This window comes from Micromys minutus, assembly GCF_963924665.1.
Source record: "Micromys minutus genome assembly, chromosome: 12".
Lineage (NCBI taxonomy): Eukaryota > Metazoa > Chordata > Mammalia > Rodentia > Muridae > Micromys > Micromys minutus.
The window spans coordinates 26,266,025-26,287,752 of NC_137981.1; the positions used below are offsets into that span (position 1 = coordinate 26,266,025).

The following is a 21,728-nucleotide window of genomic DNA, read 5'->3' on the forward strand; positions in this document are numbered from 1 at the left end:
TGTACAGGAGATGGTAGAGAGGGACACTATTCACCTACAAGGCGCTTTCCAGGGCAGCAGACAAGGGTCTGACTGCTGCTCCAGGAATGTAGCTCTTCCTTCGAAATCCCTAGGGCACTCTGGGACCATGGAAGTATAGGACACAAAAACCATTTTATATCAAAAGCCAGTCCCTCCTAATTAGAGTCCTTTTGAGTTATGCTGTTAGCAGCTGGGAGTATAGACTCTAGCTTCTTTAAATAGCACAGATAAATATGTCTGCAAAATGCCCACAAGAGGTCAGTCTATGAGCCTGCAGTCCATTGCCTCCAGGTTCTCCCAGAGTAGGGCTTGTAAAATGCTGGAAATTGTCTGAGGCTTTTGGCCACCTTTCCAAATAAAATCTTAACAAATACATTTAAGTCTTTTATTAAACTCTAAAATCCTACAAACCAAACAGCCAAGCCAAGGTTGTTTCCGGTAACTTAGTTCCAGTGGAAGGCATCGAGGTATTTTGCTCTTGTCCAGAAGGATCAAGTGAAAACAGTTCATTCTGTGCCCAGTGGTGCTGCCCTCAGAGACTTTCAGAGAGAAAATCAGCAGGCAGACTGCATGGCCAGCAGACGCTTGAACACAGATCAGGCTCCGAGCTGCTTGGTATCTCAAATGACAGGTGCAGAAGTCTTTCTTAATTCAGAGCCAGGAGATTCTGAAGAACTTCAAGCACAATTTCATAACAGAATTGATACTGCTCCTGTACACAACACATGAATGGCACAGTGGTAGGTAAAAAGACCCCAGTGTCTCCTTGGAAGAACACACCTGAAAGTTTTTTTACAGTCTCATCGAAAATTCCTCTCAAGCAACAAATATTTATCTATAAACACATAGGAATTTCTTTATGCAAATATTGATTTTAAACATTAAGAATATAAATGACCAAAATAACTGTCTTAGCCTAGGACTCCTTAACAGAGATTCTAAATGAAAGGAAAATGTCAGCGTCCACTTCTGTGCATCTTCTCTAGCTAATCTAACTCTAATTTTAAACATTTTTCACATTAATTTTAACATTTCAAATGTATACAATTGTTTTATGTTTCTATACCCAAACATATCTCTACTTATATAGACATATTATACATACCAGTTCAGAGGCAACTGTTTTTGTTGTAAATATTCTCTTTGTTTCTCCTGGCAATTACAAACTAATCTATGATATAAAAATATTTTTAAAACATGCTGATAGATAGATAGATAGACACACAGACAGACAGACAGACAGACAGATAGATAGATGATAGGCAAACAGACATAAATAGAGGCATATTCAACATTTCAAATGACTGTCTAGAAACTTAGTAATGCATTAGATCCACTTCTGCCGCATGGTGTTTGTCAGGTTAGGCTGGGAGTACTTGCCTTGGTTTGAATCATGCCAAAGCGCTGCTTCCTCATCTGGGTCACTATGTTCATGATGTCGAACTGAAAAGAGATGAAGGTAACTGGGTTATTCAGACAACAGAGAACATAAACTCATAGATTGATAAATGACTACCCAATGTCCCTTTCTAGTAAAAAGGGATGTCAAGAAGTAACTAATCTAGAAAGGTCTCCTTTCCAGTCACACTATACATCCAGCCTAATGAATAAGAAAGACTTGTTTTAGCTTTTGAAGGGGAAAAAGAAAACCATCATTTGTGAGGAAGAACACTCTCAGAGAATATACTCCCTTTATGCTAACCAAAGGAAGAGCTGAAAGCAGCAGTATGATTCTGGACAAGCATAGAAGACCTGCCTTGACCACATTATGTTTCTTATATGAAGAGCCCTGTTGATTCAAATAGAAACTTCTGGCAACAGTCACTGACACTGCAGTGTGTAACTGACAGCTAGAGACAGCTACAGACTGCCTGTCACAAAGGTCTGCTGCTAGTTCATAATGACATGAGCAGAACTGTGACAGGTTTAAGAAGTCTTCTAGCCACTGGGCACTGGTGGTGAGCACTCCAGAGAGAGACCAAGTGAGCACCCTGTGGATCAGCACAGGCACTCACCTGAAAAGTCAGCCTATGCTCACATGATGTTTTCAGATTTCTCGACTATAATTCCTCATATTTTATGTCCTCTCTCTCTCTCTCTCTCTCTCTCTCTCTCTCTCTCTCTCTCTCTCTCTCTCTCTCTCTCTCTGTCTCTCTGTCTCTGTCTCTGTCTCTGTCTCTCTCTCTCTCTCTCTCTCCCCCCCCCCCCGTGGGGATGCGGGTGGGGGGTGTGTACATATAGGATGCAGAAGTCAATGTTAGGTCTCCTCTCTCAGGAATTGTTCACCTCCTTTTATGAGCTAGATTCCTTCTGGAACGTGGGTCTCATCGATTAGGCTGGACAGGCTAATCAGTGATCTGTAGAGATCCACCTGTCTCTGCCTCCCAAGTGCTAGGATTACAAGTGAGTGGTATCATGCTCAACTTTTTACGTGGGCCTCAAGATTGACCTCAGGCCCTCATTATTACATGGTAAACATTGTTTTTAGAGATTTTTTTTTATGTATTCCAGATGCATGGCATTTCTTAAATTCAAAGTTTGAAATTATTTTCTCCTAATCTTTAGCCTGCCTTTCATCTTCTCCCGAGGGTCTTTTATAGAACAAATTATAGAGGGATTAGTCCAGAAAATAAAAAAGCCATGTATATTGAAAAGAAAGCAATAGATCTATTTTCAGATGACAAAATCATCTATGTAGAAATGACAAGTAACTAAGCCATAAATAAGATTCAGGAAAAATGAGATTGACAAAGTCATAGATAGAAAACCAACATTCAAAAATCATTTGCATACCTATGTCTTATTTCCATTGCAATAAATATAAGACAACAGAAAATTAAAACAGTAAATTTCCAATTTTGTCAAAGAAAATAAAATAAGATAAATTTAATGGAATACATAAAGAATTTATGTTCAGAAAGTTGTGGAATGCTTACAAGAGAATCCAAAAAGGACCTATTAAATTAAAAAAATATAAAATATATTCATGGATTTACTGATTCAATATAGGAAAGATGTCAATTCTCCCCAAAATTTATATAGACATAAAGTAATTTTTAACCACAATCCCAGAAGGCAAGCTATGGTGACTAGTTTTATGTCAACTTGTCAGATATTAGAGACATACTTGGAAAAAAGAAATCTTAACCCAGCAAATGTCTCCATAGCACTCATCATGGGCATGTGACTGATGATGGATGTGGGAGGGCCTAGTCCACTGTCAGTTGTGCCATCCCTGGGGAGGTTGGTCATGGGAAGCAGCCCTGTAACTAGCACTCCTCCTGCCTCTGGTGTAGCCTTGAGTTTCTGCCCTGACTTCCACCAGTGATGTACTGTGTGTGACATGGAACTGTGAGCTGAAATAACCCTTTGTCCTCAGGCTGCTTTGGTCCTGACGTTTTATCACAGCAATATTCTAATGAAGGCACAAACTAATCACAAAATGTATATTGGAAAATATAGACTCTGAACTGTCTAAGATGATCTTAAAATGTAAGAATGAAGTGTAAGGAATCACTCTATCTAATATTAAATCTTTTACATAGTTACAGACACACAGATCAATGGAACTGAGTACGGAATCAAAACAGCCCCTTGAGAACGCCCCAAGTAATGTTTGATAAAGGTATATCAGCAGTTCTGTGTAGGAAGAATAACCTTTTCAACAACAGTTCTGCAACAACTGGTTATTCGAGGCCAATAAGTAAATAAGAGAATTCTTCTCAATCAAAACCGCATGCTCAACACAGAGTGGGGACTTGGGTCTAAAATATAGAACTAGAATTTCTCAGAATCTCAGTTCCTAGACTTGATATTTGAAACATGATGCACAAAAAGGGAAACGAAGTAAAAGTCATTAAAGTTAAAACCTCTATCTCTTTGGAAGCTTTAAGATCGTAACAGTGCTAGGTAAAATTTTAACAATCAATCTGCAGTTCTCAACCTTAATTTACTGATAGGAAAAGAAGCTTTGCTGTATTATTTTATCAGAACAGACACAGTCTTTCCAGTGTGGTTGTACTGGCCAACAACAATACAACAAAAACAACTATTACATCTACAGCAATAACTACAACCACAACCACAACAATTACAACAACCACAACAACAACTACTACTACAATACAACAACAACCACAACAACTACAACAAGACAGTGGAAATGACTAGAAGAAATAAAGAGCAAAAAAGAATCAAACAAATTCTTTCTACTGGAACTGGGTCTCCACATATAATTATTTTTGGGATGTGCTAAAACTACACTTGCATTATTTACAAAGATGTGCTAGCTAACAAAACAAAGGAACTATTAACTTAATTGACATTCATAATAAGAAAGCATTTTTACAAAACCAGAAGGATAATTTTATAGAGTAGTAGATTAGAAAGCCAACGAAAGCAGATATTTAGCATTTCACATATTACTGCTCAATAGACTTCTTACAAAATAGTGTTTGATTTGCTAAAAGTAAAAATCATATACAGTCATCAAAAATGGTCAAAACTACTCTAATTTCTTTGACATTTTGGTAAATAGATGGCAAAAGACAGTTATTTCTAATGGTGCTTTAGATTGGTAAGTTAGCTAATGACAGGGATGACAGCAGTGTTGTTGAAGGAATCTAGAAACATTGCTACCATGATCCAATCAGTGTGTGACTGGTAGGCACATGATACAACCAAGAGGCTTCACTTTGGTCAACTGTGTTCGCATTCCTGACAGATGTACCTAGTGCTAAACTATAAAAATCCACATCACCACAGCACAGATGTGACTTGCACCTTATATTTCATAGGATGAAAATTGGGCATTTAAGTTGCAATGACACACACACAGAGAAAAGGACTTTAAGTTTCGATGGTAAATCAGCAAACTGCTTTATCAGGACTCCTCTACTAACAAATCAAAATGCAAAACCCAGTACCTTCCAGATGAGACGAGGTTACCACTGTTGTATAAAAGTTAAAGTATATAAAGGAAAACGTGTTAAACTTTGCATCAAGACTCCCTTCACTGCATTAGCTGCTGGTTAACACTTACTGTGTGCCAATGATAGGGAAAAAGGAAACAAGTTTCACTGAGAATATCTGACAAACCCTTCATGTTTCTTCAAGACAAAAACTAGTTTGTGTTCAAATGTTATAAGGGGTTTTCACCTAACTTGGTTAAATATTAAAGTGACTCTAAATATCAATAAGAAGGCATAAATGGTTGTGTATTCTATTTTTATATCTGTAAGGAGCACGGGAAGACACCCTGAGCAGTTGACACAGGCACAGGAAAGTCAGGGTCCCAGAGGCCTTTTCACAGAATAAACTCCCTGTGACAAAAGGCAAGCTCTGCTCAGTGAAGTTTCCCAGGCAAGTAGGACAGGGCATCTGTAAGAACTTCAGTTACTGACAGTCTGGGTGGTACAGAAAATCAAGAAACAATGGCTATGTTTCTTACTTTTAGCCACAGTATTTCATCAAACAGAAACATTATTTTTCATTGCTTTATCAAAGCTTGCAAGTGCTAGGCAAGCATGCACCACTGAGATAAACTCTCGACTCAAAGTACCACTGAGAAGGAAAAACTGCTAAATAAACTGTAAGATCAGCACTAAGGCTCATTTAAAGTGGAAGGAGCTATTCTGTGGGGACACGGTGCTGCTTTGGTTTGACAGTAGATGATAGACAGCGTTTACAGCTGCCACAGTCATTGAAACAAGAATAAGCATGCCATCATTTTCAGCATTTCAGAGCATGTCTCTGATTTTGGTTTCTGACCAGCCAGTTTACATTCACTCTTCAGAATGATATTCTGGTTTGTTTTGAAATACAATGTCGTTCTCATTCTCAGTCTCCCAGCCTGGAGTGGTCACAAGGGTCTGAATATGCCAGCACCGTCCTTCAGTGTTCAGAGACTAACACAGAAAAGTGAAAGACTAAGAGACACGGGCCCTGATTTTATAAAGAGACTCATCTTCCCCTAAAGACTGTTTTTCTAGCACCTCTTTGATGTCCTCTGTGGGTAAACACTGAAAATACAGCATCCATTTTTCTACCACAGGATGGCTGCTTGTTTTTTGAAGTATGGCTGTGCGAAGCCGAAGACTCCAGGAAACTGACCTCATCCCCCAGACAGGTAATAGCTTCCCTTCCTCAGTACTGCAGCACAGAATAGTCCAGGAATCTATTGTGCCTCACAATAATCCCCATATATCAGACTCTGTCTGACACCTCGGTTTAGGAGAAAGGAAGGGATTGCTAATCTTTGGCTCATACCCAGGAATACTTATCTCCTCGTTTTATGTTTTTAAAAAACCTGATTTTGAGGCTGGAGAGTAAACTCCCTGCTCAACAGAATTTACCACTGCTCCTGCAGAGGACTTGAGTTCAATTCCCAGCACCCATGCTGAACAACTTCCAACCACCTATAACTCCAGCTCCAGGAGGATCTGATGTCTCCATCCTTTCCTGGTGTGACCGTTAAATGATATAAAACAAAAAATGCATAAAAGAATAAACTGGTATTTGAGAAGATGTGCAATTTACATAAAACCACCCAAATCTAAAGTAGATAGTAAAATCAGCAGTTAAGCCTGGAGGCCCCTCATCAACCGAGCCTAAGATTTTTCAACAAGAATGTCAGATTTGCTCACTGAAAGAAAACATACTTCATTGATATCATCTAAAAAAAAGAAAGGAAAAAGAACACTAAAGCCCTAAGTGGCACACCAAGGAGGAAATGGCTATGTACAGAGTGCCATTACTCTCTACCCAAACCTAGCTATTCATTGACACAAGACACTTCAATCCTCACTGCCATTCCCAGGAGCCCGACGCAAACCCAGTGAGAATGTGGTCTCCCAAGCTAATGTGCATTCGCTGTGCTCAGATCACAGGCGTCCAGTAAGGACAGGCTATGAGAAGTTTAGAAACACGATCAGTTCATCTGCTTCACCACACACTTACCGAGTAGTTCTTCTCGATGGCACAGAACACAACATCCACACATATGAAAACCCCCGTTCGGCCCACACCAGCACTGCAGTGAACAAGGAGGGGTCCTGTAATGTGGCTCTTCCTCACATAACGAACATATTTTATGAAAAAATCTGCTGAGGCAGGAGTGCCATGGTCTGGCCATTTGGTGAACTGCAAGTGTTTTACAGAGTGGCTCTTTCCTGTCTGTTAGAGACAGAAAGAGGTTCATTGATTTCTTATATTAGAGATCTCATTTCAACTTCTACTACGGTAACAATGACGACACCGCTGCAGATGGAGACAGTGCACACCCTCAGCTTCATGTTAATAAAATCTCTGAAAGTTGCCAGAATTAGCTTTTCTCCATTTTGGAAAGAGGAACACAGGGAAAACAGTGAAGATGGGAATGTTGTCAGGGTGCAGGAATCCAGCACTCGCTCCCACCAGTCATGAGCTAGGAGCTTCACACGGGTTATCGACTCTAATACTTACATCAGCCTAAGATAAATGTACTATTTTGTCTCTAGGTCACAGGGCTCACATATTTAGAGCTTGGATTTGAATGTTTGCCTTCCAAATCCTACACGAACACTTCTCTTCTGTATCATGAAGCTGTGGGTAAACCAAGATTTCCAAGTACTTAAGAGTAGAAAGTGGGTTGACACCTCCAGAAGGACCTGTACTTCCTGAACAGGAGTCAATACTAATGTAGGACCAGCATGGCTGCAAACCCACTTGGTGTCACAGGTACCAAGTCCTAAGTGCCTTCTACGTCTGGCAATTTTATTAAAAAACAAAACAACTTCACCTGTGAGTGTTTTAGTTCCAATTGCTACTTAATCAAACTCATGCTCTTCTGCAGAAGTAGGGCATTTTATGTCCTAGCTGGTCCCTGCTTTTGTCCACAACCACCCTTTATCCCTCACTGTTCCTTGATAATGTACAAATTTCTGTTCCATGAGCATGTAATTTATTTGCTTCTTTAACTATACCCATGGCAATGTCTTTTTCAATTGTCAGCTTCCTTTCTTTCTCATCTGGGACCTTCACCACCCAGATGTGTTGTTAGCTTCAGTAATCCTCTTTCCAAATGATTTCCCATCTCAGTTCCCAAAGCACCCCATGTGACAACGTGAACCTTGGCATTATCATCGAGCACATCAACTGGAGCACTGGAGAGTGTGGGTGTCTCCTTGTTTGCTTGCCCTGTGGTAGAGCAATCCATCACAGCAGTAGGTACTCTTGACAAACTCAATACAGCCTGCCACACTTGGCAGAAGCCACCAAAAACATCCGACAGCCACTCCTTGACACTTTATGTTTTCTTTCTCTCCAGTCAAAGTCTGGCTAATCAGAAGTAAAAACTTACAGCTTTGTTTTTAGATTACAAAGAGGTAAAAAGTTACTCTATTTTCTTCTAGAGCTGGCTGTCCTGGAACTCACTCTGTAGACCAGGATGGCCTTGAACTTACAGAGATCCACCTGCCTCTGCCTTCTGAGTGCTGGGATTAAAAGTGTATTACCACCAGTAACAAAAGTTACCCATTACATTTTTTCTTTTTATTTACTCGTTGCTCATACAATACATCCCAACACCAGCCTCCCTATCTGCATTCCTCCCAGTCCTTTCCCCCTACCAACCTTCCCACAGATCCATGGATCCTCCATTTCCCTTCACAAAAGAGCAAGCTTCCCAGTGATGTCAAGCAAGCATGGCATGCTCTCAGTATATATACAAACACAGCAGCTTATATGGTAAAACATGCGTCTACAAGCAGCATGATAAAACTTACAGACTTCTTCACAATTTGAAATATTCGAATGATGAAATATTGAGTTATCTGAAAGTTCTCCAGAAGGACACGAAAGTGTTTGAATTCCAAAGGCTCCTTCAGAGATATGGGCCAGTAACTGTAACACTTGATAACTCCAGCTTCTATCTCTCTGGTGATCATAGCAATAACATTACAATTATTTTCCATGACCATTTGCCAAAAGTCTTCTATAGTATCTGGCAGTGGTCCTTGAGTGGCAATATAAATATACTCTTCTTCATGATTTACTATTCTAATATAACTAGCGTTGATGTAGTCCTTGTGTTTTCCAAGAGGAACACGTGTTGAATCATCTGTTATGGAAACAGAAACATGTGGTAAAAATGATGGACGAGTGGACTATGCTACCCAGACTTTATGTCCATGAATTTTTTTACTGCTCCCTCAAAAGAAAACAGCGTAGGAGATAATTTTCAAAAGGGCTGAGTTTAAATTCATCCCACCATTGCAACGAGACATTGGTCTGGTTCGAGGCCTCTGGCTTCTGAGACACTGTGAATACTGGATCCTCACTGGAACTCCCACTGGTTATCCTGTTGCCCTGTGTCATGGAGATCCTGCAGATTTGTTTCAGCAGGACTGGCCTTTCCATGTCCCATTCACAGATAACATAAACTTTGGGGGGTGGGTGAGTGGAGTATACTACGGGACACACTGTGACACTACAGCTTCCACGAGATGCTTTCTATGTTTTGCTTTGTTTTGCTCACTTGTTTGTGAGTGTGTGTGTGTGTGTGCTTTATTGTGCAAGGACAGAGGGTGGAGACGAGGGGACGGGGAGATGAGTAGGACTGGGCTGCATGATGTTAACTTCATAAAGAATCAATAAAATGTTAAAAAAATTCATCCCTCCATAAAACCTATTTGCAAGACATTAGACTTATACAATTAGGAGGAATTTAAGGGCTTGTTTTAAGAAACGAAAAAAGAGTGCCATCAGCATGTCCTATAGGACTTCTGTGAGATACAGCAGTGTTAGACCAAAGGGCGGTCGGTGTCCACTACTGTGCCAGTGAACACAGCACAGAAACACTCTCAGGGGCAACAGCAAATGGCACTCTCCTGAAAACTAGGAAAGTCTGTAAGTTTAGGGCAACAGAGAACAGAGTTTTTACAAAGTAGGATAAAGGTTTGGAGACAAACTCTAGTATTAATGGAAGTCTACCAATGCCCTTGTTCTAGCCGGGCAACCACCTCTCCCAATCCTTTCTCAGCCTCTACTGCGTGCACTGATGTGGCAATCAAAACAAGGTATATGGCAAAAACCAAAGCTGCTCAACGTACTGGCTCCACACAGCTGGGGCTTTGCCTCATATTGTCAGGAAGCATGAGAGAAAATGTCATTTGTCCCATAGTAATCATCACCTTTCAGGAGCCCTGACTTTACTGCACATAGTTATCTGTGCTCTGTCCCACCAATATCCACCTACGTTATGCTGACTTGTCACCAAGCAAGGCCTATGACTTCCAACATACTATACAAAATTCTCTTATTAAGATGAATATAAAAATATATTGCAAAATATAGAAAGGTACCAAAAATTTCAAAATGGGAGTAAGAGCAATACATGGGGCTAACTGATATAACATCACACCATCCCAAATGCTACTTTATATAAATATTTTTCATTTTAAAAAAGATTGAATGTGCCAAATAATTTAGTAAAATCTAGCTTACAGAAACAAACCACAATTACTCACTTCAAACTCCTGTCCTACTTGTCCCATTCAATGAAGCCTTTCTGGGCTCTACAAATCCCCAAGTAATTAAGTGTTCATTGACTCTTAAGAAAGACTCAGGTTTGCAGAAAGACATTGCTGGAGTTGGGATAACATTAATGAAGAGAAATATTAAGACCTCAAGGCCAACATCATGGAAGCAAACAACCACTTTCTGACTGGATTAAAGGTCCATTCCACATGATGAAGCCCATACTGAACACCATGATCAGACCAAGAACCTAAGGCTACAGAGTTACAGACCTGGGAGACTATTATGATGCTAGATGGATATAGTATTAAATCAACTCCTAATGACCTACCATTATACCCATATAGTAATGTGCCTCTTAGCCCTCATCAGAGGATCTTATATTTGTAGCAGATATTAATGATCAATGTATATATTTATAGCAGATAATTAATAATCAATGTAGACACCCATGGCTGGAGAAAATGCAGAGAACAAGAGACTGCAGAATGTTCTTCTCTAAATAAAACCTATATACAAACTTCCTCCACCAAAGGCTCGGGCACCACTGCAGAAGAGGGTGCATAAAAACAAGCCACAGAAGATGATGACAACAAGGGTGTGATTTCTGGACACAGCAGGCAGCTGCATGTGTGAACTCACTATATGTAGCAGCACATATAAGACCTGCAAAAGCCCGACAAGAGCAGACCTTAGCATCAAGAGGAGCATTGGGCACAACTCTGGCTTTCTTCAAAAGGGTAGGAGGAGGGGCTCTAGGAAGAGCTGGGAGAAGATGAACAGAATCAAAGCATGTAAAAAATTCTCAAAGAACTAATAAAACATTCTTAAAGCAACAAAACAAAAAAGACAGAGTGGGAAGGCACAGGTATATGAGTCAAAACTTGTGCTAAGGCATTATTAGGGTCATGTTGCTCCCATGTGCACCCCTGAATTTCTGAATCCTGGCTATAGCAGGTACTGTATGTTCAGTCAACTAAAGAATATTGTTCCAGAAGGTTCTGTCATCTATATTTATAATTTCCCTCAAAACATTATTCAGTCTTTAGATCAAGTAAGTCTCCTCAGATGGTGGATTCTAAATGAACCTCACAGGAAAAAAACACTGCTAAGAGCCATTTGCCACCTTTGTGTGGACCATGATATAAGACATTCTTTAGGTAAATTCAGAAAATGTACTGCACCTAGGAAAGGTAAATTTATAGACAAAACTTCTTTCTCCCCCCTTTTTTTAGAAAAAAAAAATCAGTTTTTTTCATGATAGAAGTTGCCATAACCTGCCACCTCGGGGAATAGGTTTCCTATCAAGGACTCGGCAACACCACATGCTTCTTGAAGCCTAGATACTTGGCAATGACTGGGTATAACCTGGTTGCTTTGGTTGAGTGTCAAGAAGTTTGTGAAGCTGAATTATAGTCTCCAATAGTGACAAATAGGCTGGTTTTATTTTATTTTTCATGAGCTAACAAACAATGGCAGAGTAATTACAGAAAATGACTGTTGTCCAGAGACAATATCCTACCCACATGGTTACTGTCCTCTGTTGAAGTCATTGTTTATGAACACCCACGTGAGACATAGGGTTTACGCGGGTTTGCTCGTTTGGACAGCTCTTCCCATATTCCATTTGCCTAGACCTCCTTTGTTATTACTTTTTCAACTTTGTTCCTTCTAAGGCCTAGACTACTCATCCAGTTAAGGCTGGCTATCACCTAAGTTTACCCGCCAACCATTTCTCCAAGAAAAGTTAACCAAGTACACCAAACAAAGTTCTTTTCAGGCAGTATAATTAATTCCCTTCACCATTACACTTCAGAAATGTTTCAAAAATGAGCTATAGTAGTGCAACTGTCTTGTGACTCAGGTAATCCACAGAAACAATTCAGAGCCATGTAGAACTCTGTTTCTCCTATCAATTGATTATAGGGAACTCCTCATAAGAACATAGATATAAGCTGAAAGAGAAGCCAGTGTTCCAGAAATGGAGATCATGGATATGTGGGCATTTTTTTTTTTTTTTTTTTTTTTTTTTTTGGCCGAAAAACTTACTTGTGCTTTCAGGGTTGTGGTGGTTGAATGAGAATGGGCCCCATCAGCTTGTAGATTTGAATGTTTGTTCCCCAGTTGGTGGAACTGTTTGGGAAGGATTAGGAGGTCTGACTTTATTGTAGAAGGTGTGTCACTGGGTGGGCTTTGAGATTTGAGATGTCACTTCCCAGTTCTCTCACTGTCTTATGCTTGTGGATCGAATATGAACTCTCAGCTCCTGCTCCAGGGCCATGCTGGCCTGCCTGTTGCCATGATGCTCATGGACTCTAATCCTCTGGAAACATGAGCTCCCAAATTAAATGCTTTCTTTTACAAGTTGTCTTGGTCATATGCTTTGTCACAGCAATAGAAAAGTTAGTAGTCAAGGGTCTAATTAAGAAGAATCTCACAACTACCATTTCTTTCTGATAAGCAAATGTTGTTGTGTACACCCAGTTTAATGGCTTGGTTGTTGACAGAGAACCATTATCTACTTAGTTCTCTATAATGTCATGCCGTCTCTGCTAAGATGTAATAATAGGCTGAAAACCTGCCTCTCCAAAGGAAAGCAGCTCCTAAAGGGATTGCAGGGCATCGCTCCAAAATCCCAAGGCTCTCTCTAGCATTGCAGCAAGTTCTGAAGAGCATCCCTCCTAGTAACCATTACATCTGCTGAATCTGAGCAGCAGAGCAGTTTTCAGAGTGGTCTACATTTGCAGCAGAATCTTTTCTTGAGAATCCTATCTAAAAGACGAATATGTTGCCACCAAGGAGCTACGGAGGCTCACAAGACTTTGTGTCTTCTTTTTGGCTATAGAAGCCTGATAAAGCAATTTACCCTTATCCATAGAAGGGTGCATTTAAAATTGTCCTACACACTTGGACCCTAGACATTTTAATCCCAGATATTCCCTTTAGTTGTAACTTCCACTTTCTGACATGAAGATGTGCTGTAAACAAATCCAGAGTATTTGCCACTGTTTATGCACTATAATGGCCTGTGAGAAACCGGATAGAAGGGAAAGATGGTTGAAATCCCTTTGAACTACATTAGGACATGACTGAAAAGCTGCTCTATCCCTGCATTTAAACTGTCAGGTGAGTTCCAGGCTTTGCCAACTGAAAGCAAACTACTTTCTAATGCCATCCACACACCTCCTCAAAGAGCCTTCTCAGATCTTTGCTCACTGATTGTAGGGTTATTGTTCTTTGACTTACAGAAATTCTTACTGTATTATAAATGTATTCTTTGTCAAGTGGATGTTTTGTACTTAAATTCCTTCTAGCCTGATACTTGCCATTTTGTCTTTCGAATGGTATACTTAGGAGAACAATTTTTAAAACGTTTGATGAAGACTAATTATTTTTCCCTTGGCAGTTTCAAAGTTTTGTATCCTACTGAGAACATTTTTACTAAATATAATGATGCTAAATTTTTTTCTTGGGTTTAACTCCAAGAAGTTGCATGCTTTTATATTTTTAATTAAAGACATCATTTATGTGTATTTTTATATCTATGTGTGCCAACTGTGGTATGTGGGGTGTGTGTGCATGCACATGTGTGTATGTGCACATGCACAGAATAAAAGAGATGTTAGATTCCATGAACTTGGGGTTTTAGGCAGTTATGAGCCATCTGATATGAATCCTGAGAATTGTACTAAAAAGAACAGCAGGAGTTCTTAACTACTCAACCATCTCTCTGGTACCAAATATGGTTTTTATTATATTTAGTTCTGTGACCTATTTTGAGTTCATTTTTATATAAAGTATAGGGTAAAGGTTAGAAGTATTTTCATTATTGTTGTTGTTATAAATATAGAGTTGACTGGAACCTTTCCTGGAAAAACACCTTTTCCATATTTTTTTGGCATCCTTAAATTCACATATTATCATCTTCCTTGCCTCCTCACATTGTTATAAAGAACACTCAGAAATTTAAGATATTACCATTGTCAGCACTGATTATGTCTTTATCCAGATACAAGTTACAAAAAAAGTAATCATCTTGAAGGAGGAGACTTGATATATAATATGTTCTCACTCCGTAAGCAGTTATTAAAATGATTTTAAAGTCATAAAATGTTAAATAAATACAATATGTTGTGTTTCCACATGGAAATCATTGTAATAAAGGCCTTCCTTTTTGCTTTGCATGATGGTACAAAGCCATAAATATGACTATGTAAACTGGAGTTCCAAGATATCTTAATAATCAATAGTAAAAATATGATTGTTTCAGGCCCTTAAAATTTTTGTCAAGGCTTTAAAAACCTTCCTGCTGATTATAAATTAACAGAAAAAATTAAAGCAAGATCCATATTTTGAACACTAACCCTAAGCCATTACAAACACAGAATTGAAGCACTTCATTTTCAGTTTAAACCGAATTTACTCCTTTTCGTTATAACTTAGAGTGAGCTTCTTACTGTGTCTTGATTGTCATATTCCATTATACATTTGAATTTGTTCTTATTGTTTTACCCTTTATATTTTCTCTGTTCTGAAACTATCCTAAAGTTTCTATACTGTAAAGCCTCTAGCCAGTACACATCTCCCAAGTGGCCTTCATCCTAACCACCCCAACTACTTAATGGTTTCATTTTGGTAAGTCACCAAATGTCATATGTATATATATATGGTTTTGCTGTCACTGACTCTGTGTTTGTGAGTCAGTTCTCTTGGTTACCCTGTTTGCAGGATGCCACACAGGATCCTCACTGGGAGATCAAGGGGCAGCACAGCTGCGAGCCCTGCTGTTCGTTCACACAACACAAACAGATTTGGAAAGAAGTCAGGTGAAGCCCTGGTGTGCTCCCCAACTTTTACTGACAGTCATTTGTACACTGAGGAGGTAACTCATACTGGCTATGTCTGCACCATTCACAGCTAAGGCACGGTGATGACTGAAATCTGCCTCGTGTTACAGTATTTCTAACAGTGTGCTGTATTATCAACAACATGTATGCATGCTCGAGTTTGCAAAGTGACGACTAACTGAACCAGGGGATAATAAATGACTTCAGAACTTTCTCTGTATGCATGATGTAGAAACCAGGCATGTTCATAGGCTGCTGTTCAGATTAGACTAGACTGTGTAAGCAAATCTTAAAATAGAACTCAGTTGAATTAGAGTTTAAGTAAAGCAAAAACTTTAGGATAATTTTCCTTATTTTTTAATCATTTAAGTAAACTGTTTTGCATCTCTACACGTCCTTCTCCACAGGATAGACTTGGAAGAGGATCATGTGCATGTGAACTTCATCTCCTCAAGTGTGGTTCTACTTCTTCTAGTCCTGCGAGGATCATTTTAAAAACCTCTTTACTTTCAGTCCTTGAAGAGTAATTAATTGCACACTGAAGGGATAAAAATCAACATGTAAGACCTTTGATCTTTCAGAGGAGCACCAAATTGTTTGCACTGCTAAAATGTTGTATAGTGGCCCACTGACCAGAGTTTCAGAAATACATACTAGTGAATCTCAGACTGTCTCACAGAAGATGACACAACGTACTGGTTTAACCATCTTGAGAAGGTGCTCATTGCTTTATAACAAGTCATTTTAATCTGAATGAATTAACAAAACATAAAAGCATCTATTCTGTCTTGGCAGACACTGTCCCCTTTGATTTGTACTATTCTCAAGTGTATTCAGAGAAACAATGAAAATCATTAAAGCATACTTTAGTGAGTAGGAAGTGTACTCACTCCCAAGGTAGTAGAACCCTTTGGAGAATCACCAAATCTAGTTTTGAGGAAAACAGCAAAGTCTAGGCTGATGAGCTATGAGAGACAGAGGGATTACCACAGCACAGAATGAAGGTAGTTCTTGCCTAGTGTCTTAGTTAGGGTTTTACTGCTGTGAACAGACACCATGACCAAGGCAAGTGTTATAAAAACATTTAATTGGGGCCGGCTTACAGGTTCAGAGGTTCAGCACATTATCATCCAGACAGGAACATGGCAGCATCCAGGCAGGCATGGTGCAGGAAGAGCAGAGAGTTCTACATCTTCATCTGAAGGAAGCCAGGAGCAGACTGGGCATCCTCAGGCAGCTAGAAGGAGTGTCTCCAAGCCCATCCCCACAGTGACACACTTCCTTTAACAAGGCCACACGTTCTAACAGTGCCACACTCTGGGCCAAGCATATGCAAACCATCACACCTAGTTTTAAGGTTTAATCATATAGAGGTAAGAAAAGAAACCCACAGAAGCTTTAGAGACAAACACAGAGAGAAACCACTGTGATGGTACCAGAGAGCCATGGAAGAGAACAGCTGGATGTCCTGACTAGATTGTAAGAAAATCACTGCAGCAGCTTTTTGAGTAAGAAAGGGACACATGAAGAAGATAGACATCAGCTGAGAAGTTGGAGACACTCAGTCCAGATTGGCAGCAATATAAACAAGAAGGATGGGGAGATTCTAGAGGTATTAAACAGGTGGGAGGAAGAATTAGCAAGCTCTTCTTGCATATAACAAGTGACTCAGCTTTCTGGCTTTAATGGTGAATGATTATATTAAGAAATGATCATAGAATAAAATTTCCAGTAAGACTGCATTTGAATTATTGTATTTTTGTTGCTGTCTTTTTGGGTGGTTGAGACTGACAAATGCTGTGAGCAAATACACTGAGGAAGAGAAACTGGTCTACTTTCCACCGGTGTAGGGAGCCATGAGTAGAGACCTTGGGATACCATCAAAAAGCAGCTGCCTGTTGGGCAGCAAAGTAGTAAGTTAGCTTTAATGTCTAGGGCAGAGGATATAAAAAGCCCCATTGTGTTTTAATTGTTTAAACAAACTGCTAGGGAAGGTAGGCAGGCTTAAGATACCAAGTGACAGATGTCTCAGATTTTGTTTTAGATGGGCAATCAAGACTAAAGGGCTGTGGAAATAGTTCATTGACAGTTGTCAGAAGAGACAGCATATATCCTAGAATATGCCCAGGTAACCCAGTGCTAGCTACTAGAGTTATTCGTGGCAAAGTTCAGAATTTTTCATGCAAAGAGTGGGCTTTTCCCTTTTCCCTACTGTTACCAGGAAAGAAATTTAAAATGTTCTCAGCTTACATGGAAGAATATCTCGGTATCTGTTCTTGTGTCTGTGCTTTAGCTCGTTCCCAACCTTGAAGTCATCAGGCAGAGTCATTTGTTCTAACTCCTTCAAAAATTAAAAAAGGCCATGTATTTACTCTTTTAAAAAAGTAAAAATCTCCATTTGTTAAGCATTTATTATCCTTAAGTTCCTATGTTGTAACCTGCTATTCAATGTTATATAATAAACAAGAGAAACTAGAATCTTATCCAATAAAGACTGCATACACTATCCCCAGTTAAGAGAATAAGTCTATGAGTCACTTGATAAAAAATGTTACATTCTCAAAATAGTTTTACTCCCTGAACACGACTGTTTACCTTTTCATGAAAAATAAAATAAAATAATACTTAATTCTTAGCTCCTAATCATCCATTACCATTTTATAAACAAAACAACTATAACAAATATTTCAACAAAAAGCTACAAAAAGGTTTACAGTTTACTTCTTGAAGAAATTATAGCTGGGTTACTGACAAAAGAATTATCTTCCTCTCAAAAGAAATTCTTTAACAAGTGTGAATTCACAAAAATTTATCAATCAGCTAGTTCTAGATACTGCAAAACAAAGACAAAACAAAACACTTTCCCATCCTTAAGCAGTTAATAAGAATATTTAACCAGGTATCATGTGACTTAAGGAAATTATAGTATTAGTGATCAAGTCTACTTGTGTCTGAAGATACATAAAGAAAACACCGAGAGTGAGCAACAGTTAATGTGAGTCTCAGTGAGTCACCAAGTGACTGTGTGAGCTGTAATGTGTGTGGGGGAAAGGTGAAGGATGCTCAAGGGTGTCCTTCCAGGCACAGCAGAGCAGCAAGAGTCGAAAGCATCTGTTAGCTCAGAGGTAGGATAAAACTAGGATACACCCTATTTCCTCATTCATTGGAATCTGTAAGGAACTGGTCCCAGGACTCCCATGGAAATAAAAATCTTTAAATTTTAAAGCATGTATATAAAATGGGAGGCAGTGTTTTCACATGACCTATGCACATTCTCCCTTACTTAAATGATCTTCCAGTCACTTGCACTCAATATAATCTAAATCCTACACACACAGTTCTAAAAGGCAGGATAGGAATCTGTACATTTCAACACAGATGCAATGTATTGCCAAGTATTTTTGACCTATAGTTGACTGAGACAAGTAATGTGGAGCTCACAGACACAGAGGTCCAATGGCACAAAAGAGACTAGGAAGCATCAGGTCTTCCTTGTTTAATATATATGGATAAATCCCAAGACTCTGTGTATTTTTCATGTTCTCTGCTAATCTCTGTGTATCCACTATTTAATCACCAGTGTTTAAACAAGTGCAATGGCTGCTGCCATCCTAAGAAGGTGCTGGCCTAGATGTCAAGCCCTAGGACACAGCAGCCAATTTTACTCTCTCTAAAAGCCAATTCTAAAACTAGCCCAGAAAAAAAAATCTTTAAGAAAAATCACGGAAAAAATTACACAACAGCAATGAAGGTTAGTCTTATTATATGATAAAGCTTAGAAATATGGAACCAGTGCCTGAATGACTGTCAATTTTTAAAAATCTAAAATAAAATGCCATCATTCATTACCAAAAAAATTAAAAATTAAAAACAATAAAATTCAGTAGAGTCTTAAGAAAAATGCAGATACAAAATAATGGTTTCTTCTAAAAGCCTTAAATCAAGTTAAATGCTAACTGGACACTGAATAAAAAATTAAAATACTGAAAAATATTTTAATTGTTCCTGAAAAGTATAATTATTATATTCTTAGAGTGAAATGAATATTACTAAAAATGGATATAATGTAAAAATCCAAAAGTTCTTTGATCACTGAATTTTCCTACTAAAAATTAGTTATCCCTTCATAGTAAACAGGTACATATTCATGTGCTCACATCTATGTGTCTAAATATACTACATATGTAGACTATACATACTATTTGTATGTGTATATAAAACTATACTATATGTAACTTATTATATGAAGAGTAATATAAAAAATAATAAGCAAAAATATGAGTAAAACTGCATGTTAATATGCAATGCTTAAAAACATAGAAAGATAATTTTATATTTTACAATAAATGATAGATCATCAACAAAACTCATGATCAACAGATGTGAAATTTTGACAGCACAAATACTCTTTCCAGAAATTTGTCCTTTAAATAGATACTTATAAAAAGTATATGAAGAACTATTGCTCTTTAAAAAGCAGAGAGTAGAACAAGCTAAATTTCCCAGAACTATTTTTAAAAATGAAGATATTTGACATGCAATGAACTCAGAGATACAGCTGTATACAGTGGTAATATGAGTGAGAATTGTTTCTTATAGAGAAGTTTCTTTAACACAGGAGACTTGTGAATAAAGAACACACCAACACTTCTTTAAGTCTACAATAGCAATACAAATGATAAAGGGGGCCCTAGAGAGAAATGGGAGGAAAAGATAAGAGAGTATCTATATATTTTATAGCCTTTTATGCTACTTGATTATTTTTACCATGTACATTTATTATTTTAAAGATATGGTATTTTAACATACAAGTAATATACTAAGTTAAAAAAAAGAACAGGAAAAAGAGGAAGAGGAACAAAAGGAAGAGAAAGGGGGAGGATAATAAAAGAGAAATTTCTTGTTGTGGTAGAAGAAAGGAAATTAGGAACTTTTCTTTAGACCAACATATTTACCAAAAACTCACGGATGATATCAAGCTCTTTTTTCTGGAGCATTTTCAAGCAATCCCTCAAGGCAGCTTGTGAGGAGCTGTTGAATATTAATGGCTGGATCTGAGCAATCTGAGCCAGCTCCTTCTCAGAGAAAATTGCTTCTGTGTCTGAGAAACACAAACGCCCACATTTGTAAGTTCTGTGTAGACCATGGACACTTAAGAAATATTTTATGTTTCTTAGACTCTTTTCCTCTTTCAATACAAATATTTAAACTTTAACTGATATTTACTTTTCCATAAGAGTTTGTTACATTTAAATAGATTGTCATTTTTAAAAAACAATATGCTATGTACCATGAAGTTATAAAAATCTGTCATTTGAAGACAAGATCCATTCAGAGTTATTAGACATAAGGTAGACTGAAGAATGTTCAGTTTTATACTATGAACATGTATGAATTAACAATCACACCAAGGAAAGAATGCTTAACATGGTGGATTTTTGAAAAGACAGAGCTTTTTGTCCTCCATGGAATCAAGTATTTCGAAGCCCCTGGAGTATGTATGAGAGGACATGCAGATTCCAACACATCTCCCTCTACAAGAACAGACCAAACAACATGAAACACATCGAAAGGCAGAGAGGGCCTAAGAATCATAACTCATAAGACAGAATAAAGGATATATACCATCACATACTAATAGAAGAGTGTATTCTTTATCAAAGAGCACATATGGAATCCATCATTTTAAAATGACCTTTGGGTCAAATGGTCAGTATAAGTTCCAAGTATCTGAAACTTTATAAATATCATCTGTGGGTCAAAAAATTTAATAAGTCTAGAAGTTCATAATAAAATATACTTTAAAAGTTTTACAATTTTAAGGTAAAATAATGAAGTTTTCAAACTCTCTTTTCAAAGAAAACAATGAACAGAAAGTAAGTTACTAAAATTAAGTTACTAGTAATAAAAGATATAAACATAATTAAACAAAAGAAGAAGATCATTTCCAAGAACCTGAACATCCTTGGGTAGCTCATGTTATACTGAAACATCTTGGAATGTCTTTAGAAGCCTTTTTGGGAGGCAGAAGGAAGAGGCTATTAGGTAGAGACAGCCAAAAAACTTGTTCTACAATTCTTATAAGCTTCTCTGACAATAGTAGGATAGGCAGTATTCACAGCCCATGAGAGGAGATACAGTTCTCACAACAGAGGAGGCTATTTTGATCTTCTTTGAACCAGGACAAAACAAACAAAAACACAAAAGCCTCAGAGATTTCAGTTGTATAGCATATCATATCAAAGCCAAAATCCATCTGGTAATTTGACAGATGCAGAGGCAGCAGTTAGAAAAACTCAACATCCTTTCATGTTCAAACAAAACCTTTAAATCCCAATAAATTAA

The 21,728-nt window shown here is 38.1% G+C and overlaps 1 protein-coding gene across 1 annotated transcript in view; it reads right to left on the reverse strand.

Annotated features, from left to right (window-relative positions):
* Positions 1 to 667: 667 nt before the first annotated feature.
* The window catches only part of PTPN20 (protein tyrosine phosphatase non-receptor type 20), a gene marked incomplete at both ends in the record, with an annotated part of 70,931 nt that continues 49,870 nt past the window's right edge, over positions 668 to 21,728 (reverse strand). The window contains 6 exon segments of the mRNA XM_080926730.1: positions 668 to 733; positions 1,402 to 1,464; positions 6,979 to 7,194; positions 8,784 to 9,118; positions 17,634 to 17,724; positions 20,339 to 20,484. Of these exon segments, the coding sequence (XP_080782856.1) occupies positions 668 to 733; positions 1,402 to 1,464; positions 6,979 to 7,194; positions 8,784 to 9,118; positions 17,634 to 17,724; positions 20,339 to 20,484 (917 nt within the window).